General features: G+C 39.8%; 1 protein-coding gene across 4 annotated transcripts in view; it reads left to right on the top strand.

The window, feature by feature from the left end:
- The window catches only part of LOC124149350 (ras association domain-containing protein 2-like), a 128,651-nt gene that overhangs the window by 67,719 nt on the left and 35,246 nt on the right, over positions 1-25,686 (top strand). Inside the window, exon 3 of one of the 4 annotated variants that reach the window (XM_046520883.2) lies at positions 7,018-7,286. In XM_046520883.2, coding sequence (XP_046376839.2) covers positions 7,018-7,286 — 269 coding nt within the window. Of the gene's footprint in view, positions 1-7,017; positions 7,287-14,162; positions 14,449-23,990; positions 24,165-25,064; positions 25,336-25,686 lie in introns of those variants that run through there. The other 3 variants (XM_046520885.2, XM_046520884.2, XM_046520886.2) reach the window with 3 other exon arrangements.

Genomic DNA, 25,686 nt, shown 5'->3' on the forward strand with positions numbered 1-25,686 from the left:
GCATCTGTACCGACAACTTAGCGTCAACAGATGTTTTCCAAATCTTTTCATATTTCTAATCAAGGTGCTTACATGGTTTGATGAACTTGGTGAAGTAAGGCCCATTTATTACAATGCAGATCTTGATTATCAATCAGATTCTCTTCACTGGGTGACATCATTTTATTCGAAGCAAATGCAAGTGATATGAGAGCTGGAATCTGATTGGAGAATAGGAGGGACATAGAAGGGACATAGAAGGGACATAGAAGGGACATAACTGGTAATAGCCACTGGTGGCGATAGGAACAAGCCCAGAAATTCCTGCCTAGTTTGGCAAGGGTGGAAACTGGACTTTTATAGTCCCTTGCCTCAGGAAGATGACAGTGATGATTTCAGTTGTTGTTCTATCTGGTCAAACTTTCCAAATCACTGTACCAGATAGCATGTATGGAATTCAATCCACACTTTCTCATGACAGTGACATACTCGATGTTCACTGTAGCATTAGTGAGATAAATCCTGAAGTAATGCTAATCTATCACTGTTTAAAGTAACAGTTAGTCGGATTCACTTGGAAAAAAAATCTTTGAAAATCTTTTGATATTGATCCTGGGAATGTTAGAGAACCGTCTCATTGTTTAGCTTCCTGTATGTCTGGACTTCCTTTTGCAACCAGAGGTAGTGATGCAGTGTTTTACTGTCAAAAACGGGCTATGATTGTAATTTCGTGTTTGGTGTCCCAGATGTTTTAGTGTGTGCTGGGTAATTGTGCCTGTTTATTGCCTACGTTCACTTGAAACAACGTTTATGGTCCAGCTAGTGATTTATGTCACAAACACGATATCCTCATGACATCTATTTGCAATAAATGCAACATTTAGGGAGATGATATAGGAGCACGTTTCAAGGTGATGATGACAATTTTAGTTGTGTGTTTGCAGTGAGAGATTCGGGTTAGGATGAATGATTGAGTAATAGTAATTGATGGGTTGTTTAACTTGAGGTACTTGAAATTTGTGTGAGTGTGCGCAGGTGTGTGCATGTGCGAAAGTGCATGTGTGTCAACATGTAGTTGGCATCAAAGGTCAATTATTGCTCCCCAATATCACATGCACTCTTTGCCCTGGAGTTTGGACCAGTTACCGTATTCGACGTAATAAGCGCCCCGCTCTAATAAGTGCCCACGGTGATATTTGCTAATATATTGGCTAGTGAACAATCCCAAATAGCACCCCTTCCGATTGATCAATGTACACTTATTTATTCGTGTATAATACGCACTCGTCTGTAGTATGCACCCTTTATTATGGGCAATTAAATTCTGGAAAATATATCTGTCGTGTATGATATGCACATACTTTTCTTTTGTATCATTTGGTGCTGTCAGCATAAACTACGAAATTTACAATCTTTTAACTCTGTTTTTTTCTCTCACCAAAATTATATTCTAATAAGAGCCCCCTATTTCTAATTTTGAGAGCGCCCCAGGCGCTAATCATGTAGAATACGGTAACGATGCTTGCCAACTTGCCTAATCCACTCGTCTGCAGTTTGCCGTCGTTAATCCCCAACATGCTTGTTGTGCATCTCTTTCAGGTCATGTTTGATACAGAGATATTGAGTAGGCCAGTTCAAATATAGCCTTGTTTCTCATGACTTTTTTCAAGCCTGTCTGGGTAGGAGGGAGGTTATATTTTTTATAGTTTTATATTTTTTCTTTCTTTATTACCTTACAAATCTTTAAATAAACTTGACTGTTTTGTAATACTGTTTTGTCCACACAATCTAAAAAAAAATGTGCAAAACAAAATTTGAGTCAAGAAGTTATTTCTTAACAGTGCATACATACAAAATTAAGGGTCAGAGCAATTCTAGGGCTGGTAGGTCATGAGAAACAGAGCATGTATTTGAACATGCCTTAGAGTCTGGTGTGGGGACAGCTTATCCTGTCTACATATATATCAATTAAACTTCTTATGACCCTGTTGAATGGCAAGGCAATCAATTTAGATAACTTGTATGGTGTTAGGTCTATTTCAACAGGAAGACTTAGCGTGATAGAGTGTACATACTATTTCGTGACCAGCTTCTTGGTTGGTTATCTCCTGTTACTCATGTCAATATTGTGTCTATTTCTATGTATTGTTTGTCTGACTTTGATTTGGAAACTTCACCAACTTGACTCAAAGTACATTTTATGAGGCTATTTTGAGGCTATATTTTTTAAACACTCATTTCTCTGCCGATTGAGTGCTTGTCCCGAATTTGTTTATGATTCCAAAACTAACCACTTTGGACATTGTGAATGATATTGTTGACGCTGTTTGAGGTGTTAGTGGTTGGAGGTTCTGTGTTCCTTCTTGACTGTAAAGATTCTTGGTGTATTTCCCACAGTGTGTGATACATACATGTTCTGTATGTTGACGTTCATAATGTTTTCACTCACTCACTCATTCCCTCCGTTACTTACTCAACCTTTCAACCTCTCACTCACTCATACACCCTCTAGTAATCTAATACCCACCCACCCACCCACCAACACACTTGCCCAGCCAGTTACTGACAGTCATTCACTCAACAATTCAACCATCCACTCATTCACCGAACAACACATTTGCCCAGCCATTTACTGACAGTCATTCACCCAACAATTCAACCATCCACTCAGCCACTCACTCACCTACCAACCCATTTGCCCAGCCAGTTACTCAACCATTCAACCATCCACTCACCCACTCACTCACCCACCAACACACTTGCCCAGCCAGTTACTCAACCATTCAACCATCCACTCACCCACTCACTCACCTACCAACACACTTGCCCAGCCAGTTACTCAACCATTCAACCATCCACTCACCCACTCACCCACCAACACACTTGCCCAGCCAGTTACTCAACCATTCAACCATCCACTCACCCACTCACTCACCCACCAACACACTTGCCCAGCCAGTTACTCAACCATTCAACCATCCACTCACCCACTCACTCACCCACCAACACATTTACCCAGCCAGTTACTCAACCATTCAACCATCCACTCACCCACTCACTCACCCACCAACACACTTGCCCAGCCAGTTACTCAACCATTCAACCATCCACTCAACCACTCACTCACCTACCAACCCATTTGCCCAGCCAGTTACTCAACCATTCAACCATCCACTCACCCACTCACTCAGCCACCAACACATTTACCCAGCCAGTTACTCAACCATTCAACCATCCACTCAACCACTCACTCACCCACCAACACACTTGTCCAGCCAGTTACTCAACCATTCAACCATCCACTCACCCACTAACACATTTGCCCAGCCATTTACTAAGTCATTCACTCAACAATTCAACCATCCACTCACCCACCAACACACTTGCCAAGCCATTTACTGACAGTCATTCACTCAACCATTCAACCAACCATTCCAGTGGCCACTCAACCATCCATTCATACATCTACACACTTGCCCAACCACAAACAAACTCTAGGTTTGCGTGTTTCTGAGTCTTATTCTGTATTTGGCTGGTAAAGTGTTGAGGAAGTCCTTGAAATCCATTGATAGTTCTTGTAAATGTAAAGTGCTTGTATTTCAAGAAAGGGACATCCATGTGCAAATCATCAGAAAAGTTAAACTTTCTGTCAGCGTACAAAATGAATTCCGATCCTTTAGTTATGATCAACTCTGTGAGTGTTGCAGCACAGAAATAGAGGACCTTGAGTCCTTTGCAAATACTCACTGACTGCTTGAATTGTTTTTCCCCAACACCGAACTCACTAGAATTCCCTGGTTACAAAATATGTATTTCAACTTCGTACAAAACTGGAATATGGATTCTTGCTACTGCAGCCAGTGGTATAAAACCCTTCACTTTCCAACTCAAGTCACACTCAAGATAACATACTGCATGAAGAATTTATCAAAGAAAACAGTTTCACCGATATCAAAATAAATGTTTTCAAAAACAAAAATCTCAGATGCTTCTGAACAGTCAATCTCATACATCACAATGCTTCCATTTTGTCCCTTAAACCAACAGTAGACCTGAATAGCCACCTAATACATAATACATCCAAGAGACGGAACCGAGCTGATCAATACTTCAGTCCTGCAGGGTCTGCTAAGAATAATTAGTTCCCAACCGTTTACATCATGGCTATGGCTCATGCCTATCAAGTCTCTATAGCCTGTTAGCGACAGATCCTTGTCAATTGATTGTACAGACTGAAATAGAAGGAATGGACTTTCTTTAACCTAAACCTGTTTGAGTTATATGAACTGGAATAAAATCTTTTTGATGTATTGTGACACTATTTTATGTTCTGGAGGACAGTGCTATTTTCTATAAAGGTGAACCTAAAAGGGTTCTATTTTTGGCCTGTATATTATATGGTATTCTTGGTTGTCAATTTCCTATGGAGGAAAGATTTATTATTAAGTCAAGGTTAATCAGGGTCAGTGCTAGACACTGCCACTAGGCAAAGACTAGTGAAGTCTAGCTGGACTAGTTGTTTTCTACCAAGTGATTGAGTGAGTCAGTATTGTTTTATGCCGCTTTTAGCAATATTCCAGCGATATCACAGCGGGGCACCACAAACGGGCTTCAAACATTGTACCCATGTGGGGAATCGAACCAGGTCTTTGGCGTGATGAGGGAACACTTTAACCACTGGGCTCCTGTTTTCTTCCAAGATATAGTTATTTTACATAAACCACTAGTCTGAAATGAGCTATGGACTAGTTGTATATGACCAAAGGTGTCTGCCCCTGTAAGGTGTAGGATAAAATGATTTTCTTTCTATGGTCTATGTATTTTTTCTAGTACTTGTAAATATATAATGTCAATGCCAGAGAATAGCCAGTCTTCATTTTCCATGACTGGTGAAAGAAATGTTTCATCACACAACACTACAATGTATATTGATGGATGGTTGGAGAGGGGAGTGTGTCAGTGAACACGTCTTTGAGAGAGGAAGCTGATGGAATAAGGGACCATCCATTTGTTCTTTTGGAGGGGCCTGTTTTAATAATAAAATAATTTGTTTCAGAAAATAAGTTTTTTTGTCTTAGGTTCAAACAAGATTTGTTTGTTCACTGGACATGCCAAATATTATGAAATAAAATGTATTATCAACAAAAAATTAAAATCAGAGATTTTTATGTCTCTTCTCAAACACAATCTTGAGAAATAATGACACAGTTCTCTGGTTCTCAGTGTTGATATTAATGGGTTTTAGCATAATATGGACATGTGTGAGTAAAAGTTTTGTCAGAAGAGTTTGTCAGCAGTAAGTTTTAATTTTGGTTTGACGATGCAGTCGGATGTTACAAAGGTCTTGGAAGTGTTGCCCTAACTCAACCATGTCGTACATATTCATTCAACTCTGTTCCATGTATCTTGATATGACTGAAGCACCAGTACATAAGCTGCTTGTCGGAGACCTCGAGGTCACTAGGTCTTGGCAATAATTGTCTGGTTACAGTTTCTGTGATGGATCCTAATATCCAATGAATCACAGATGTGACAACCAGGTAGTTTATTTTGAATAATCACAGAACCCACAGTCAGAAGTGGGCTTCACAAAATGATGTTTTTCTTTCAGAATTCTTGGATGAAGTCCAAACAATAAGTTAGAAAATAATCAAGAAAGAGAAAATATTTCCAGAGATTACTGGATGTTGCTCTATTAGCTGGTGGTAGTCCACAAAGCTATCATAGTGCTTAGATGATGATAGTACCTGTAACTCCTATACTTTAACATAGAGCGCCCGATTATGTTTCTAGGTTTGCACCATACCCGTGATCATGGGTTTCACCGAAGTGGTAAACGTCTTAGTCCTGCTTCACTTCGGGCTTTCCTCCCACATTAAGCTGACACGCCATGATATAACTGGAATACTGTTAAAAGCGGTGTTAAACCCAACTCACTCACTTAACATAGACTGATGGCAGTGGTGGTGCTTACAGGGACTTTGCTTTGTGGAACAGGGCTCTGGACTTGAAATGTTATATCAGTCATGATACACTTAGCTCTTGGTGCTGAAGCGAAATTTATAAAGGTCAGCATAAACTAAACCTTATCCTTTCCAGGCCCAATGAACGTGTACAGTAAAGTTGTGAGAAGGGAAGATTTTATGAATGCTTCACTTTTTCGGGGCCTGAAAGTTGATCCTTTAATACATTATCCACAAGTGACTTGAGTTTACTGCTGCTTTGAACAGTATTTTAAATATATCACTGCATGTGTGGTCGCTTATACAAACAGGATCAAGGTATTCCAATATTTTTACAGTGTAAACAAAGTTGTGGAGATTCCTGTGAATGATTCAGGTCCCCAGCATCTTATGCTTGTCATACAAGGCGACTATATGGACAGGTTCTCTGACTCACTGCCTTGGTTAATTGTGTGTCATTTTATCCCAATTGTGTGGACTGATGCTCATGATGTCAATCACTAGATTGTCTGGTCCACATTATTTTGAGACCGCTTTCTCAAAGCTGGTATATTGCTGAGTGTGACGTTAAACAAGAAATAGTTAACCTGAATGGCTATGAATAAATTATAAGATGACATATTTATTCTTAGGGAGAAACCCGACTTACTGAAAAAAAGTGCATATGCCTCATATTGTAGGGGAAAAAATAGCAGACTTTATTAAAGTGTCCAAAGAATACAGCTCATTATGTTCATCATTTAACAAAAGAGAACAAAAAATCACAATCTCAAAGCAAAATCCCGGCCCCAAGCTTAAATCAAATGGTTGGTCCTAAATGATCTTTATTAACAGGGGGGTGGGGTAGCCTAGTGGTTAAAGCTTTCACTCGTCACGCCAAATTTGGGCCCAGGTTCGATTCCCCACATGGGTACAATGTGTGAAGCCCATTTCTGGTGTTCCCCCGCCATGGTATTGCTGGAATATTGCTAAAAGCTGCGTAAAACCATAATCACTCACTCACTCATTATTAACGTTGTTCTGTACTGTTGCATTAATCAGTGTCAATGGTTAACTGTACTGTGTTTGTTTTCAGCACAAGGGACTGCCCTTCTGCCACAACCCATGTTACAAGGCCTTGTTTGGCCCTTCTATACTCGGGTATGGATCCAATGTGCATTCCGCGGCCAATTATAGGAACAGTAAACCGTTCGATGGAATTACGAACTCCAGTAATATGGATGGAATAAGTACAAAGATATTCAGTTTTGCCAAAAGTGTTTTGCCCAATAATGTACGGAGTGCCATATCTCAGGATAATACTAAAGTCAAGCCACGAGCCCAGACAATCTACACTCAGGAGGAGTAAGTTACTTTTTTTTTTCCTTTCTAATATTCATGTTGCATTCATGTCAGTTTTTATTCCAGCTGAATAAGGGCGGTCGGGTAGCCTAGTGGTTAAAGCGTTCGCTTGTTACGCCGAAGACCCGGGTTTGATTCCCGACATGGGTACAATGTGTGAAGCCCATTTCTGGTGTCCCCTGCTGTGATATTGCTGGAATATTGTTAAAAGCGGCGTAAAACCATACTCACTCACTCACTCCAGCTGAATAATCTTAATTACTTCTTGGGAATTGATGAAGTGTTGAAAGCAATTCCACAGTTGCACAGTTGGAAAGGTTATTTCATCAGATGTCCATGCGAATTCTGGCTTAGAATTGGTCCCCAGCAACCTATGCTGGCTGGAGAGGGGACCAAATGGATCGGGTGATCAGGCGCGCTGTCTTGGTTGATTGTGTGATCGTACCTCGACTGTGTGAATCATTAATCACATGAATGACTCGATTATTTAATGGGTGCCCTCATATAGCTGAATATTGCTGAGTGCCGTTAGACAACAAACAAACAATTATTCAGATGCAATTAATGCTGTAATGTTCAAGTAATAATTACAACATCATTCTTATGGTAAGTTCAAAAAGCTCTTTATTGAAAATGAGTTAATGACGGTTTTTAGCAGCTGCCCATAATATTGCATTGTCTACAAACAGGGATGTTATTATTTTCTTGTTTCATTGGGAAATGTGAGTTTTTTATATTCACTTCATGGTTAGTTTTTAAGAAAACATTGATTTAGTTTTATGTAAATGTTATGACTGGTTGAAACACTATAAAATCCCTCACTTGCTACCTGTGTAGCATAATGAGTTAGAGTTACCTCCCTTGCTAGATGGCAGCACTTCCTGGAGATGTTTTGGGTCAAATGAGGACTGGATTAGACACATGTTTAACTAAACAATTTAAAATTCATCTCACCAGATATGAGTGGGTAAGACAATTTTTTATGCTTTTGTGCCATTGGCTAGACTGTAATCTGATACATTAGAGTGCTTAGTATCAACTCATGATTTCAATCTTAATCAATCAAATACTGTTTGTTACTAAGAACATGTGTGTCTAAAGGTGTACACCAAACTTGACACCTTGTAGATACACCGGCATTCCTTAGGAGTTGAAGTCTACTTGACCACAGCTAGAATGAGCTGGTCATTGGTGCTAACAAGAGTGATTATTTGTGTGTGGATTCAATGATTAGAACTTTTGTTGTAGCTGTTAATTGTTATTTAATGGGTATGGAAATAGTGTTATGTAATTGGGTGACGTATTAGGTGATTCAATTTCGTATGTCTTGATCAGTAAATTATTGATCTGTGCAACAGACTGGCTGAAATTTGAGTGGGTCCTCAATGCAAGTTTGCTGAAACAGTATTTATAATGGCATGAGTCAATTGATTGATTGGAATGTGAATTACCTTATTCAATACACTAAGGTGGGTTGTATGAGTATGAGGGATGAATTCCTTAGCATCGGCTATGAGGTGTTTGTGAGATCCAAGGGAATATATATTTATAAGGGAGGGGGGTGAAACTAGGCAACTGTTAGACATTGTTTAAAAGTTGTGATAGATTGTTGTAAATATAGTTGTTTAATATATACCTATGCTTTTGTTTTGGTGTAGTCATTGTAAATGAAATGTTGCTATATGTTGCTAACATCAATCTTAATGCAGACAACATTGTTGAACAAAGATTATCAGTTGGTCTTCAAAACTCATATTGCACTAGAATATTTTAAGGTGTTTAGTCTATAAATATTATTGCAACATTTAGCCAACAAAATGGTTGACATTTTCAGAAGTAGCTTGAGTTTAATCCCTGATTATAGAACAGTTGTCTGAATTTACTTATCCTCAAGTAATCTATTTAGCTATTTTGTTTATGTGAGTGAGGTAAAATCTCAGGTTACGCAAGTTTAGATGATGGCTACCATCGCTTGATCGGGCTTTTTACCTGCATGATAATCAATATGTTATAACCGGTATATTACATCCTACAGAATTCCTTGGTATTAGATTATTATTTCCAAATGTGAGATTAAATGATGTTTGATGATGTTAGCAGCAAGCATTGTAAGCTATGTATTCAACCTTGCTGAATGACTGACTCGACAGATGTTTGTTGTACTTTGGATCTCCTTAATATATGTACATGCAATAGCTTCCTTGTTTCACAGAAGTCAGACATGTTTTAAAGGATATATTTGTTTATCATATAATGGGTAGGTTTCTCGGCAGGATAAAGCCAACGGATAAAAACGATATCCGTTGGGGTCATATGCGGATAGAGATGCAAATATCAAAGGTCAAGTAGGGACTACTTTCACTGTTTATAAACAAACATGGCGTCGCCCTCATCATTCGGGGATCGAGTCAGAATTAACCATCGGGAATCTGGATAAACTACTGGGATAATTGCTATCATTATCAAAAGAACAGTCTAATATACTGAAAATCAGTCTCTAACTGTGACGTAGCTAAGGCATTTTATAAGTTTGGGCAACTTTAGAGATATAAATTTCGAAACAATTTTGCGAGGGCACGAGGCCTAGCCAAGCGGGACCAGTAGCCATATCTGTGCTTGTAGACCTCTGCGGCTTGAAACCTTCTCCACAAATTAAAATAGTTGGATTTGTCCGAAATATGTTTGAATTGTTACCTTGTTTCGTTTTGTCGCTGTGTGCACATCTGACTGCACTTCTTAACGTTATGACAGGACAGACCGACTGTCAACAACGACTGACCGTGACCGTGACGTCTCATAGACTAGGGTTAGAGTAGCTTCCCTTTGACAAAGGCCAGTTACTCTAGCGGACAGACAGATGGATTGCCGCGAAAGGCAATTAAAAGCAATTGTTGTTTTGCGTATAGGTTGCTTCGCCACTGTATAAGAAACAGATTTCAGTTGGAACTATATTGGCTACTGTCACTGTCCGACTGACACATCACTTACCCTGTGACGTAATAAATATTAATGCGCGCATTCCAGAAAAACTCGCAATGTTTCGGTTATGTATGTGAGAGAGGGAAAGCGATTTTGAAGCACAGAATTAAAGAATGACACTATATGATAAAGAGGTTATCATGCTTGTGTGTTTGGGGATGGTAAATGTCCTGTATTAGGAATAAACACTATGTATTTAGCTCGCCAAGGCTCGCTAAATACAATGTTTATTCCTAACGCAGGATATTTACCATCCCCAAACACACTCGCGTGATAACCTCTATATATCTAACCATCGGTTGACAGAAATATCTAGAACATGTCCTCTTTTGCCTGCCTCACATCATAGATTCTTTGTATATTTGGGTTATTTTAATGATAATAATAAGTCCATTTATTAAACGTCACATTCTATCCATCAAGTGGTTGCTCATAGCACTACATGATACAGAAAAGATGAGGGGCAGTCGGGTAGCCTAGTGGTTAAAGCGTTCGCTCGTCATACCGAAGACCCTGGTTCGATTCCCGACATGGGTACAATGTGTGAAGCCCATTTCTGGTGTCCCCCGCCGTGATATTGCTGGAATGTTGCTAAAAGCGGCATAAAACCATACTCACTCACTCACTACAGAAAAGATGAAAGTACACATGGTAAAACACAAGAAATATCACCATGTTATTTTTTTCCAGGGGTTCATTTCTTTGGATAGTTTCCACTACTGTGCATGATTGACTGTTTCAATTCATTTGGCATTAATCTTTATGTTTATTTCATTTGTTATTGACATGATAATGCTGACCAGCACTGTGAATAGCTTCACTATTAAATAATAGTAATTTTGATTCATCATGATACATTTACAGAATTACTTTATGTAATGTAGAATGTTGTTAATATCCATCTCACAATGGCTTTTATACCATATTATATAACAATATTTCTTTCCATTTCACCATAACATTGAGACAAAACGTGAAATTATATTCTGTTTTATGGCTGTTTTATGCCCATAATCCCCATAATTTAGAGTATCAAAACTCTGTCGCCTGACCAGTACTTGGCGAAGGATTTTATTACCATCGTTACTTCGGACATCCACTGTATAATTATGATTTGTTTGGGTGAACACTTCTATTTATCCCCCGCCGCGCGAAAGCGCGAAGCGGGGGATATAGTATTCACGACCGTCCGTCCGTCCGTCCGTCCGTCCGTACGTCCCACCTGTTTGTTGCCGCGATATCTCAAGAACTAAACACTGGATTGTCTTCATATTTGGAACTATGGTGTATATACAGACTCCGCAGACACCAGTCGGTTTTGGTGACCTTGATCCCATTTTCAAGGTCACAGCAGACAAATCTGCTTTTAGAGTTGGAAAACGGTGTTGCCGCGATATCTCAAGAACTAAACACTGGATTGTCTTCATATTTGGAACTATGGTGTATATACAGACTCCGCAGACACCAGTCGGTTTTGGTGACCTTGATCCCATTTTCAAGGTCACAGCAGACAAATCTGCTTTTAGAGTTGGAAAACGGTGTTGCCGCGATATCTCAAGAACTAAACACTGGATTGTCTTCATATTTGGAACTATAGTGTATATACAGACTCCGCAGACACCAGTCGGTTTTGGTGACCTTGATCCCATTTTCAAGGTCACAGCAGGCAAATCTGCTTTTAGAGTTGGAAAACGGTGTTGCCGCGATATCTCAAGAACTAAACCTCTCGATTGTCTTCATATTTGGAACTATGGTGTATATACAGACACCGCAGACACCAGTCGGTTTTGGTGACCTTGACCCCATTTTCAAGGTCACAGCAGGCAAATCTGCTTTTGGAGTTAGAAAACGGTGTTGCCGCGATATCTCAAGAACTAATCGCTGGATTGTCTTCATATTTGGAACTATAGTGTATATACAGACACCGCATACACCTGTCAGATTTGGTGACCTTGACCCCATTTTCAAGGTCACAGCAGGCAAATCTGTTTTTGGAGTTGGAAAACGGTGTTGCCACAATATCTCAAGAACTAATCGCTGGATTGTCTTCATATTTGGTACTATGGTGTATATGGCGGGGGATATTTCGTCACTCTGTGACAAATACTTGTTTTTCCTGTATTTTTTAGAAATAAGGATTTAAAAAAAATAAATCTTTTCCATATACAACTTCTAGTTACTGACTGTACATTGGCTATATTCATACCCTGATGTGGTCTTTTCTCCACTGACTGTGTTTGCTTTAAAACTGGTTTCGTTACAAGACCCGGGGCTAAGAGTTCAGGAGTTAGTGAATATAGGTCAGAACGTTGAGCAGTTTATGTTTGAAGATCTTGCCTATAGATGATTGTGTTTATATAAAGCTCTCTCTACTGTTTACAGTCATATCCTGTCCATTCATGTAAGTCGCCATTAATTTACCATGTTTACATTAAACAAATCAGACACCTATTTATCATTAATAATATTGACTGTCAATTGCATTTATAATCAAACTGGTTATAGAAAATCCCAATAGTGCAAAAATCCTAAAAAATATAATGTTGAGAGTATAGTATTTTTTTAGGAATAGCAGGGATTTATGTTGATTGCTCAGAGCTTGATATTTGGCCCTGGTATGTTCTTTAGTATATTATTGATTTTTTACAGAAGACACAAAAGCTTAGAAGGGTATAAACTTGCTCAGTAACTACTATAGAAAAAGGTCTAGTTTCATCAACATTTGAACTAAGCTTATTCTCTTAGTACCTGCTCGAAATTTACAACAAATTTAACTTGGGTATGGGTATAATATATAATATATATATATATGTGTGTGTAATTTGTTGATTTGAAAAGTAACAAACAATACACTATTGATGATAACGACCAAATATGGCCAAAGAAGGAAATAAGTGTAGATACAGTGAACTGTGTCCGGATGTGACAACTGCCCATGACTGCACTATATGGGAGGAACTGACTCATCATAGATTCATCAGTGATTCAACGGACAGTAGCAACCAATTCAACACAGTGTCTGGTACACTTATAAGGAACAGCAAGTACCGCCCTTCTCACTCCCACCCCCCCCAACACACACACTCATCACAGATTTATTTGTGAAACAACAGACAGTATCAACCATTTCATCACAGTAGTGTCTAACAGCCAGCACCGCCTGCCCCTCACTCCCCATCCCCCTTCCACACACACACACACACATACCCTCTCACCCCCCCCCCCCCCCCCCCCAACACACACACAACCACCATCACCACCACACACACACTCATCCCACACACACACACTCACTCACACACACCCCAGCACACACACTCATCCCCTCCCACACTCACCTCCCCCCCCCCCCCCCCCCCCCCCCCCCCCCCCACACACACACACACACAAACAAACAAATAACAGAACTCTTCTTATTTTGATAGAATGGAACAGTTTTCACTGAGTTTAACATGTTTTTAAACTTACTGTAACACACATTTTGAAATCTCAAATAATTTGTATTACATTCAGGATGTGATGTAAACTTTTAGCTCACTGTAACATGCCCATCCTTCAAGATACCTTGAGTGTACTTTATACCATAATAAACTGATGATATATAGTCTTATGTTCATATTCCATATTTTGAATTCTCGAATAATTAGTGTTACCTTCAGGTTGTGAGAACTATGTTGCTGTTCCATCTGTACTTTGTGAGACCACTCAATAGAGTAGGCTCAGCACAATGCTGTGTTTCCCAGTACAGGACTATCTAGACGGAAGTATGCCTTAGTGTACAGAGGAAATACAGTTAGGAGTTTCCTGTAGGTCTGAAAATTATAGGGTAAACTTTGTCGTTTGATTGGCTGAGTTTAGTCAATGACATGAACCTTTAGTAAATACGGACAATAGACAGAAAGTTTATTTGCATTTTTACTGTACTAAGAGATTCATAGGCGTTTTAGAATCTAGTGCACTTGATTAATCGCACTGAAAGTAGCACCCAGCTTGTCAGATTCTGTAAGCAGGTGACAATTTGGGAAAGTGTGGTTTTCTTACAAACCGTACTTCGGCTATACAAGAGTTACAGAGTGCTAAGTGACAGCTTACAAGGAATAACAATGAGTCGATCTCGAGCTGAGAGAAAATCTTCGGCCAACATGGCAGCTTCGATTGACAGATACAGAAAATCGAAAAGCTTCAGGTTTGTAACAAGATTGAGTGTTGTGATCAGTGTGATTCATATTAGATAGCACTTCTTGAATGTGGAGGTCTGTGAGGTTTGGGGGGACGATTGGGTCCTTATGTTTGTTGTAAGGGTGACTGAACTGGGGATGAGAATGTCTTCGTAGGCAGATCTAAGTGGTGAATGTTTTCATAGGCAGATCTAAGTGGTGAATGTCTTCGTAGGCAGATCTAAGTGGTGAATGTCTTCGTAGGCAGATCTAAGTGGTGAATGTCTTCGTAGGTAGATCTAAGTGGTGAATGTCTTTGTAGGCAGATCTAAGTGGTGAATGTCTTTGTAGGCAGATCTAAGTGGTGAATGTCTTTGTAGGCAGATCTAAGTGGTGAATGTCTTTGTAGGCAGATCTAAGTGGTGAATGTCTTTGTAGGCAGATCTAAGTGGTGAATGTCTTTGTAGGCAGATCTAAGTGGTGAATGTCTTCGTAGGCAGATCTAAGTGGTAAATGTCTTCGTAGGCAGATCTAAGTGGTGAATGTCTTTGTAGGCAGATGTCAGTGGTGACCTGGCTGCTTTAGCGTGTCATTCTACCCTGACATTGTTCGTTCAGTGTCATTCAATGCGCTCACAAATCAGCCACTGGTTTCCATCCTTCGCACTTGATTTCACTCTTTACGCTTTCACCGAAGTGATAAACGTCTGAGACCTGCATCACTTCGGGCTTTCCTCCCACATCAAGCTGACACGCCATGATATAACTGGAATACTGTTAAAAGCGGCGTTAAACCCAACTCACTCACTCACTCTTTACGCTGATGTGAAACTGTCAGTGTGTGACTTGTGGTTGGTTTGGTGTTTGCTTGCACATGTCAGCCCCAGGTTTGCATCCTCCAGGCTTGACATGCTTGATGTTGTGCCAGCTCACTCACTCACTCACTCACTCACTCACTCACTCACTCACTCACTCACTCACTCACTCACTCACTCACTCACTCACTCACTCACTCACTCACTCATGAAACTTGTACAAGGAAGCAGATTCACAAAGATAACATGATTTTCCTCAACGCATCTGATATGAACATCATGACCCAGTTAAAAATGTTTCAGGACAAATTGTACTCTAGGGACATATTATCATAATATTTATTTACGTTATCACCTGGGCCCCATTCAAGTACAGCATTGTTTGCTCCGAGACTACATTAGGTGCAATCGTCATGCTATATCACTCGTGTTAACCAGTATAGTTGATCGGTAAACAATCCGAGGTGTGATGTAGTGTTGGCATTGGTGCTCCGAGACTACATTACGCGCAATCGTCATGCTATATCACTCGTGTTAACCAGTATAGTTGATCGGTAAACAATCCGAGGTGTGATGCACTGCTGGCATTTTTTTTTCCGAGACTACATTACGTGCAATCGTCATGCTATATCACTGGTGTTAACCAGTATAGTTGATCGGTAAACAATCCGAGGTGTGATGTAGTGTTGGCATTGGTGCTCCGAGACTACATTACGTGCAATCGTCATGCTATATCACTCGTGTTAATCAGTATAGTTCATCGGTAAACAATCCGAGGTGTGATGCACTGCTGGCATTGGTGGGAAAGTGCAGTACTGATTCATGGGTTCGACTCCTGGACCCCCCCTGATCATGGTTCAACTTCTGAGCACCAAACCTGTGCTCAACGGTTTAACAATGTTTTGGGGGTTGTCAGGTAGCCTAGTGTTTAAAGCGTTTGCTCGTTCACGCCAAAGATCCAGGTTTCATTCCCGACATGGGTACAATGTGTTAAGCCCATTTCTCGCCGTGATATTGCTGGAATATTGCTAAAAGCAGTGTAAAACCGTACTCACTTGCTCAACAATGTGGTAAACATCAAGGACTGTCACCACTTCGGGTTCTACCCATACATCAAGATGATATGACGTGATATGACTGAAATACTTCTCAAATGGTGTCAAACTCACTCACTTCTTTCAAAATATACATACATATTATATTTAAGCAAAGATAAATGTTTAAGAAAAGACTAGACATTACATTAAATGTGAACAATTTAATGAGTAATATTTTTACTCTTTAATCTGTCACCCTCTCTCACTCACCCCATGAAGATCTGGAGTAGAATAGGTCTTCAGCAACCTTGCCTATAATGCTTGCCGTAAAAGGTGACTATGCTTGTTGAAGAGGTGACTAATGGGATCGGGTGGTCAGGCTCGCTGACTTGGTTGATGCATGTTATCATATCCCAATTGCATAGATCGATGCTCATGATATCAATCACTGGATTGTCTGCTCCAGACTCAATTATTTACAGACTGCTGTCATATAGCTAGAATATTGCTGTGTGCGGCGTTAAAAAAAAAATCAAAAAAAATCTCATTCTCCGTTTAACTATTGCAACATGTGCAAAGCATCACAAAATGTTATCACAAAATGTTCAGACTACTTGAAAAATATTACTGAAATATACTTCTCAACATTTGCTAAGGACCAAAATAGTCATCAAAAGGTGCAGTCTTAGCAAATGTTGAGTAATATACCATTGCCATACCATTATTTAGTCTTCAAGGGTATGTTTTTAGGACATATTAGGTCAACATTAATATCACTTGATAAAGGCTGCAGACTCGGGGTCGAATGAGCCTCTGAGCAAGTCTAGAAAAATCCCTGATTATATCAGTTGCAAATTATTGAAGTTTTGAAGGACATGTGTCTTAGCATTTCATATTCAAGGCATTCCTATGTTTGTTTCACAGAGTATCATACCAGTGTTGTATTTAAACAGTTAATATCATATCAAGTACCATATTTGTTACTTGCTTAACCCATTTCCAATACAGCTGGATCAAAAGCTTAGTGGAATATGTTTAATATATTTTTTTATGAATAAATATTTCTCATAAAATATCTAAAACGTGATAAGTCTATTTACACAGGTAATCATCAGTTTGTGTTTTTTCATAAAAAAACAAACAACATGTGCACTTGACTTTGTTTTCGTGAAACACTCAGGAACAAGCATGACGAAGGAATAGCATCGCTGTGGTGAAGGCGGTTTGCTTGTTGACAGTCAGTTTTCTCGTAATGTTTAGAGTCCCGTGTCTATAAACTACGGTTTGCCCATGGCTCAGAAACTCCTGGTTGTCCTCCAAGCCACAGTTTTCTGTGCACACTTTAATGCCCTGTTTGAACCTTTTTCAGAATTGTTGGACAAGCTAGTTAAGGCCGTACGCCAAAAGCACTGACCATGTTGGCTCATTTTTTGTCTTAACTTCTAGCTATGTTAACTTGCGGTGTGGCTTGGGAAGGTTAGTATGCTTTTGTAGGCATTGATGTTGAAGGGGACAAGTTTGAAACGACATTTCTGTCTTCCTTACAGGTATGTTGTTCGGTGAATCATGTTCACTTTCAAAAGCGTTGACAGCAAATATTTACGTCATTATTTAATGAAGAAAGAAACTGTTTTATTTGTTAAGGTAATTAGCTACATTTTGGGTGATCTGCCAATGCAGTTCTTTTGTTGAAATGGTTTTGAGAGACTTGTTTGATGGAAAGGATTCATTCATGGTTGAGCTTAGTTTTAAAGGGAAATAGGTGGCCCGTAGGTCTTTGGAAATGTGTTTAGCTGTGTTGCATTGTGACCAGTGACTTTCAGACCAATAATGATTCGTGTATTGTGGTATGTGCAGCAATATAGTGCATGTGTCCTTTCATTTGTAATTGATGAACCTAAGAACAATAACCCTAATGACTTGAAAGTGACCCATATACTGTAAATCTTGAAATTAACGCGAGCGTGAATTAAATGCGAAAAATGCGAGTGGTCTATGCACGCATTCTAAACTTCGCATTTATATCAACAATAAGACATTTTGGATAGCAGAAATACCAACTTAGACATACGCTGAAAACAAACAACTATGTATTCCACATCACTGTTTATTGCGCAGCACTTGTAACAAGTATATAAACAATGTCAAACACTAATTACATCCTGTGAATTGTCACTGCTGGGGTCAAGACAAGCGTTCTACACACTTATGTCATCACTGATCACACCTGCAAGTCCAGACAGACGCCACCCATCCAACACAGTGTCTTTGTTCTTTGCGACTGCGTCAAAGGCCGACACGAGCCAGCACGCATGTATTGTCTTAGCGAAGTACTCTACTCAGCGCTAATAAGCGGTGCTATTTGGTGAGTGATTGGATTAATGTAAGGTTGGATTAAGGTGAGGATTCTCCTGTAAACCTGGCAGAGAACATTTTGTTTAGATATAAATCCACTGATGCTTGAGAGGAGGGGGTGTCGCACTCATATTAAGTCGCATTTTTGGCTAGGGGCCAGGGGTCGCTTTCTTTTTGAGACGCATTAATTTCACGTTTTACAGTATCTCACTTCCCCCAGCACATTTGGACAACTTTGTAGTTGTCCGCCAGTTTTGGATGTTAAATTACTATGGTCGCATGCGTAATAGACGCGTTATATACAAGAAACTGGTCACGAATAGTTTCACTTTTTTTATGACAAAGGAATTAATTGCTAAACTTCAATTTGACTTGTCACTTACTTACTTAGCCAACAAGATGAAAATATGCATTATTTTGAAAAAAGCAATATACTGATATTTTCCGAATGTTGTTAATACGTGTTTACAAGTATTTCAAATCATTGTATTCCAGTAGTACCTCACACCTCTAATTGTGTCCTTTCCCATGATAGGATGCCAAGTTGTCGGTTTGAATCCCAGATTTGCCCAGATTATAATCACTTGATCTGTTATTACCATGGATACATGTGCTTTACCAAAAATGCACTTTGGGCTTCCTGACACCAAGCTGAATGCTGTGAAATAACTGGAACACTTTTCAAATCAACATGAAACTGTTGATCACACACAGACCTGTTAAGCTTGTTGCATTAATAATATGTATTTCTTATGCATCACGTTGACCAGAAATTACAGACTTGCTGCCAAAATTGGTGTTGTAATGCCAAACCCCATATAAAGCTTCATGATCAATAAAATAAATGTATTTTCTGCATGTGGTTGTCATGGTAATTTGAAAAGATCAGCGTGTAGTGAAACAGCAGTGTTACTCCCTTGACATTCTCGGCAGCAGTGGAGATGTTCAAAGTATGGTCTCATTAAATAGGGGATATATTTCTGAAACGATGTCGTGTTGTGGTATATACTACTCAAAATAAGTTAAGGACCACTTGATTCTTTCATATTACTATAGTTAATGTGTCCATGACAGACAGATAGATTATGAAGTCCACGACAGATTAACTATAGTAATATGAAAGAATCATGTGTCCCTTAACTTATTTTGAGTAGTTTGTAACCTCTATATCACATATGTAAAAATATTCTAAAAACGTAAATCTATTTACATAGATTGCATTATAATGATAAACAAGCAGGCCGATGTTTGTTGCTTGAAATACTTACAGGAACTTCAAATTTAATCATGTATTTGATAAAAATTAATAACATAAACATTGTTAGAGTTGGCGTCTACCAACGAGTCTTAGATATTTACCAAGTAGAATCATTGTGTGGGTTAATTTCTCTTAACACCGCCATCAGATTTATTCAAGCCATGTCACACTGACTTCAAGTAACACAAACATTGGCTGATTTTTATTTTCCTAATTATGAAAACTATATAAATGGATATATATTTTTAATATACTTGAAGTACATGCATAGCAAGGTCTTGTCAAATTTAACAAGATATGTCTGTTCATTAATCATGTAAGTGAAAAACTACATTCATGTTTTTATGTATGGTACAAGATGTCATTATTTTGTTTATTTTAAGATAGGGCAACAAGTTTCAGAGTGCATGTCCTCACTGATATTTTTATGAACGTTCATTTATCTTTTCACTGAAGCCTGCTATTGGCCATGTTTTGTGGTTTCTGTGATAACCCATGTGTAAAGTCATGAGTTAGCGGATACTTAAATGTGGCTAGGCCATCAGTGGGCTGGAGGTATCTCTAGTGATAAGGCCCTCCGGTGGGGGGAGGGAATACAGGCCTTGTATTTACATAGCTGCACTTCTAGTACCAGCTTGTGGCGCTGAGGTCAGGAACTGTACACTCCACAGCATGGTGATGGTTTACACTCAACTTTGTCTGTCAGTTGTTTATTCAATTTCAACTTTTAAAAACCCTCTGGGAATACAGGTCTGTTGTTGATGTTAGCGTTGTTGGTTTATACAAATTCATGTTGCTATACACAGATCAAGGAGATCTGTCAAATACAGTGCTGCATGTTTCATAAAGTGGTTTTGAATAACCTTGTTCTTTTTCATTATTAAATTTAATCTTTTTTTTATCTTCAGAAAGAAAAAAGGCTATCCTTTTTCAAATGCTAATTGTAGGATTACTTATATCATAGACCTAACAACTGTTACTTAGGTTCCTGTTTACAATTTTTGGCTGTGGTATTAAAACTTCACCTTTTTCGAAAATGGTGATTGGGTGTTTTGTCTGAGGTTGTGTGGTTTAACACTAGCATTAACATGTTAAAGAGGGGGGTGGGTAGCCAAGTGGTTAAAGCCTTGGCTCATCATGCCAAGGGTCTGGGTTTGATTCCCCATAAGGTTTCACGTGTGAATTTTATTCTTCATAATCCAAGCCATTTTCAAAACCTAAGATTTCAGGAAGGATACTTGTACTTGTTTTATTATGGTAAAAAATCTGCAAAATGCTTTGAAGAAAACATATTTTGTTTGACTGTGGTTATCTGCCAAAATAAGATCACTGCTAGTTTAAGGGTGTTCAGCAAATACTGCAGACTGAGGCCTGGAGATATAAACAGAAAAAATGCACAGCACACACACACTTGTTTTGGTGCATTGGGCTTAATGGATTTGAATGGTTCACATTATAGTTGATGATGCAATAACGTCCTGACTTTTTTCATGGAACCAGATATAGAAGTTCTTAAGTAACTTGATAACTCTTGCCACTGGAGACTTTTTGTCAGCTGCCAAATAGTTAGTTATTTTTAGAGTATATACAGTTTCAGTAATATGTATAAGAACAAAATTCAGAGAAAACAATTATTTTAACATATGTTGAAATGTCTCCTATTTTGTTTGTATGGTAAACATAGTATACTTAGCTGTTGAAGAAATTAGATTCTCAAGACATATTTCTAATATGAAGGTTCTAGCATTACTTATGTGATATTTCTGGTAAAAATGATTGTTCCATGTTGTAAGATGTGGCCTGTCATGGGTGAAGGTAGCCTTGCTCCAAGGCTGTACTGAATGGTAAGCCCATTAGTGTATAGTAAATCTATCCTTATAATAGGCAAGTCTAGATATGTGGACAGTAATGAAACCAGTCTCTTATAGGGACAACTAGTTCTTATTATATTATAATATATTATAATCCAGAAATTATGATTTAAATGGATAATTATTGCCTTAGAGACTTGTGCAAGTCTAGGGTGAAGGGTTCTGAGATGCATCACTTCAGTCCCATGTTTCCAGTAGCAATAATAACGGCATGCCTGCTAACAAGACAGCAGGATAGCAGAGACAGGGGCTGCTGATGCAATATGTGATGTGGAGCAATGGATGTAATGGGAAATAGGCTGTAGGTTGGCGGGTGCAGGCTGCGTGTGAAGGCTAAATGTGAAGGCTGCGTGTGAAGGCTGCGTGTGAAGGCTGCGTGTGAAGGCTGCGTGTGAAGACTGTGTGAAGGCTGGGTGTGAAAGATGAGGGTGAAGGCTGATTGTGAAGGCTGGGTGTGAAGGATGCGTGTGAAGGCTGTTTGTGAAGGCTGCATGTGAAGGATGTGTGTGAAGGATGCGTGTGAAGGCTGTTTGTGAAGGCTGTGTGTGAAGGCTGCATGTGAAGGCTGCTTGTGAAGGCTGTATGTGAAGGTTGTGTGTGAAGGCTGTATGTGAAGGTTGTGTGTGAAGGCTGCGTGTGAAGGCTGCGTGTGAAGGATGTGTGTGAAGGATGTGTGTGAAGGATGCGTGTGAAAGGCTGCGTGTGAAGGATGTGTGTGAAGGATGCGTGTGAAGGATGCGTGTGAAGACTGCGTGTGAAGGCTGCGTGTGAAGACTGCGTGTGAAGGATGTGTGTGAAGGATGCGGGTGGAGGCTGTTTGTGAAGGCTGGGTGTGAAGGCTGGGTGTGAAGGCTGCGTGTGAAGGCTGCGTGTGAAGGATGTGTGTGAAGGATGCGTGTGTAGGCTGTGTGAAGGCTGTGTGTGAAGGATGCGTGTGAAAGATGTGTGTGAAAGATGTGTGTGAGAGGTCTAGACGAGACGATTTAGACGTGTGTAAGATGTGTGCGGGACGTGTGAGCTTCATGTGAAATGTGTGTGAAAGATGTGTGTGAAAGAGTGAGTGAGTGAGTATGGTTTAACGCCGCTTTTAGCAATATTCCAGCAATATCACGGCGCGGGACACCAGAAATGTCGGGAATCGAACCGGGGTCTTCAGCGTGACGAGGGAACGCTTTAACCACAAGGCTACCTGACCGCCCCTGTGTGTGAAAGATGAATTTTTAGACGATTTAGAAATGAGATGTGTGCAAAATTTGTGTGAAATGTGTGTGGGACATGTGTGAGCTACATGTATGAGCTACATGTGAAATGTATGTTAAAGATGTGTGTGGAAGATGAATATTAGACAAATTCGAAATGAGACGTGTGCAAAATATGTAAGATGTGTGTGAGATGCATGTGAAATGTGTGAAAGACTTACGAGATGGTTGCAAGATGTGTGAGATGCTTGCGGGATGAGTGCGGGATGAGTGCGGGATAAGAGTGAGATGTACACAAGACTGATATTGATATGAATATAAATGGTAGCAAAGATTGTGGTAGGATGTTGGGTGGTTTTGGTTGTACGGCCACCTGGTGTGGAATAGAAACCATATTATCTTCTCAGGGATTCAATATTATCTTGAAATGCTAAACAGCAGGTTTCTCTGATCGACTCAAGGCGGACATGCTCAAGGACATATGTTTATCACAACCAATGTTAACAGGGGCTTCATACACATAGATGTGAGCAGGAAGTCACTTAGCCTTGCTCCAAGGCTGTACTCAATTATAAGTCCATTTATATGTAAGTCTATCCTTATGGGCAAGTCTAGTTAAGCAGACAGTCTAAGGTCCTTACTATTTATATAATATACCTGATATGTGAGGTGGATGTTAAAACCCTCTCCCCAGTAGATGGCATGGGTTGTGTACTCCCCAGGGAGTTGAGAATGATAACTGGAATGCAAACCGATCCACTGGTCGGGGAACAAATAAAACCACATGTGAGCAGATAATAGTACCTGGATACCTGCGGTATATAAATGTATAATATGATATTATCTAGAAATCACTTTTAGTGTGTTTAACTAATAAGTATTGCCTTAGAGACTTGTACAAGTCTAGAAATAGGTGGACTGGGGAAGTCTAGCATATGCTGAAGCCAGATGAGGGGAAGGAGGCAGGGAAACAGCTGGCAGGTCAAGCCCAGCAGGACATACAGTGACTGTAGTCCAGGATCCTTGTACTTACAATACATGTTTAAGTTAGGACCTGACAGACAGAGAACGGAGATGTGAGATACACACAAACAAAACATATTGTATCTTTGAGAAGTGGGAATTATGGATCGGTTATTTCAGTACCTTTTTGGTAGTGAGAAAAAGACTTCTCCAGCTGTTAGGAATGACAGTGTTACAGACCCATTGCAGTAAGTAGCCGTTATGTTGACCTGACACTTATGGTGTCATGAAGTGATTGTTGTTGTAGACTAGTGCCACTTTGTATTAGGGTAAGGGATATGTGTAATATGATTAAGTGAGAGGTGTTGTGTTGTGGTGTGGTGTGTTGTGGTGTGGTGTGTTGTGGTGTGGTGTGTTGTGGTGTGGTGTGGTGTGGTGTGATGTGATGTGGTATTATGTGGTGTGGTGTGGGGGTATTATGTGGTGTGGTGTGAATTAGATTGAGGTGAGGTGTGATGTGGTGTTGTGTGGTGAGGTAAATGAGAGTGTGGTGTGGTGTGAATGAGAATGTGGTGTTGTTTGGTGTGTGGTGTGGTGTAGGGTGAGGTGTGATGTGGTGTGGTGAGTAAGGAGAGGTGTTTGGTGTGGTGTAGGGTGAGGTGTGATGTGGTGTAGGGTGAGGTAGGGTGAGGTGTGGTGTGGTGTAGGGTGAGGTGTGGTGAGTAAGGAGAGGTGTTTGGTGTGGTGTGGCGTGATTGAGAGTGAGAGTGAGGTGGGTGAGTATCGGGACAGGGGAAGGAGCATGAGGATGGGGTGTTGGTGGGTGGGTGTTGAGTATCGGGTGAGGTGAAGGTGAATCAAGGTCACAGTTATGAGTACCAGGGTTGGAAAGTGAGAAACAGAAAGGGTTGGGTGTCTCAGGTCACATACCCATCATGACTGTCATAGTTCCTTCCAACAACATATCAACAAATCAGGTACATCTGTTCCTACACCTGTTTGTGATTATTACAGGATCAGCTGTCTGGCTGCCATATCTCATGGCTGGATTGCGCTGTACTTGCACTTGTGTGAGGGGGGTGGGGGTGCTTACTACTGTATCAGCTGAGCCGCTGCTGCTGCTACAGATGTGTAGATGGAGCTGAGGGGTTGTTGTGATACTTCTTGGTGAAAGGTGTAGATGCTTCCAAAGTGGTAGAACTCTTGTGGACATTTGCAATGATCTTACACTTGGGAGGTTGGTTTGTACTAAGCAAGGATAAGAATTTATGGATGAACAACTTCTTTCTTACAATTAAGAGTGACGTGGTTTGTACTAGTTGGAAGGAGGAACATACACTGTCTGACTGAGAGGTAGTGACATTGAAGAGGTAGACTTCATGTTGTTGACATGGGAAACGATCTGTATACAAGTGGGAGGTAGGTATTTGTTCGTACATAGTATATTGGCATCACTGAGAGTGTTTGATTCATTACATTACTTGTTTCCATGTGTCTTTTGCTTGTGTTAGATTAGGTGAAGTTGTGATGGAGGTTTTTTGAAGATCTATGATATGGACATTTCTGACAGGGTTTTGATAGATGAACATTCTCTCTACTCAGTCACTTTAATCATGAACGCTGAAGGTTGTAATACCAATTGATTTAACCAACAAATATCAGATCTGTGTTATCTGGCCAGCATGTCCCCAGTGCCATTGATAATTTCTCATTCTGTTAAATGCTTGTTTGTCAAGTTGAGACTTAATCATGTACAGCTACCATGGTAGA

Source organism: Haliotis rufescens, unplaced genomic scaffold (assembly GCF_023055435.1).
Source record: "Haliotis rufescens isolate VD_foot unplaced genomic scaffold, xgHalRufe1.0.p SCAF_11, whole genome shotgun sequence".
NCBI classification, from domain to species: domain Eukaryota; kingdom Metazoa; phylum Mollusca; class Gastropoda; order Lepetellida; family Haliotidae; genus Haliotis; species Haliotis rufescens.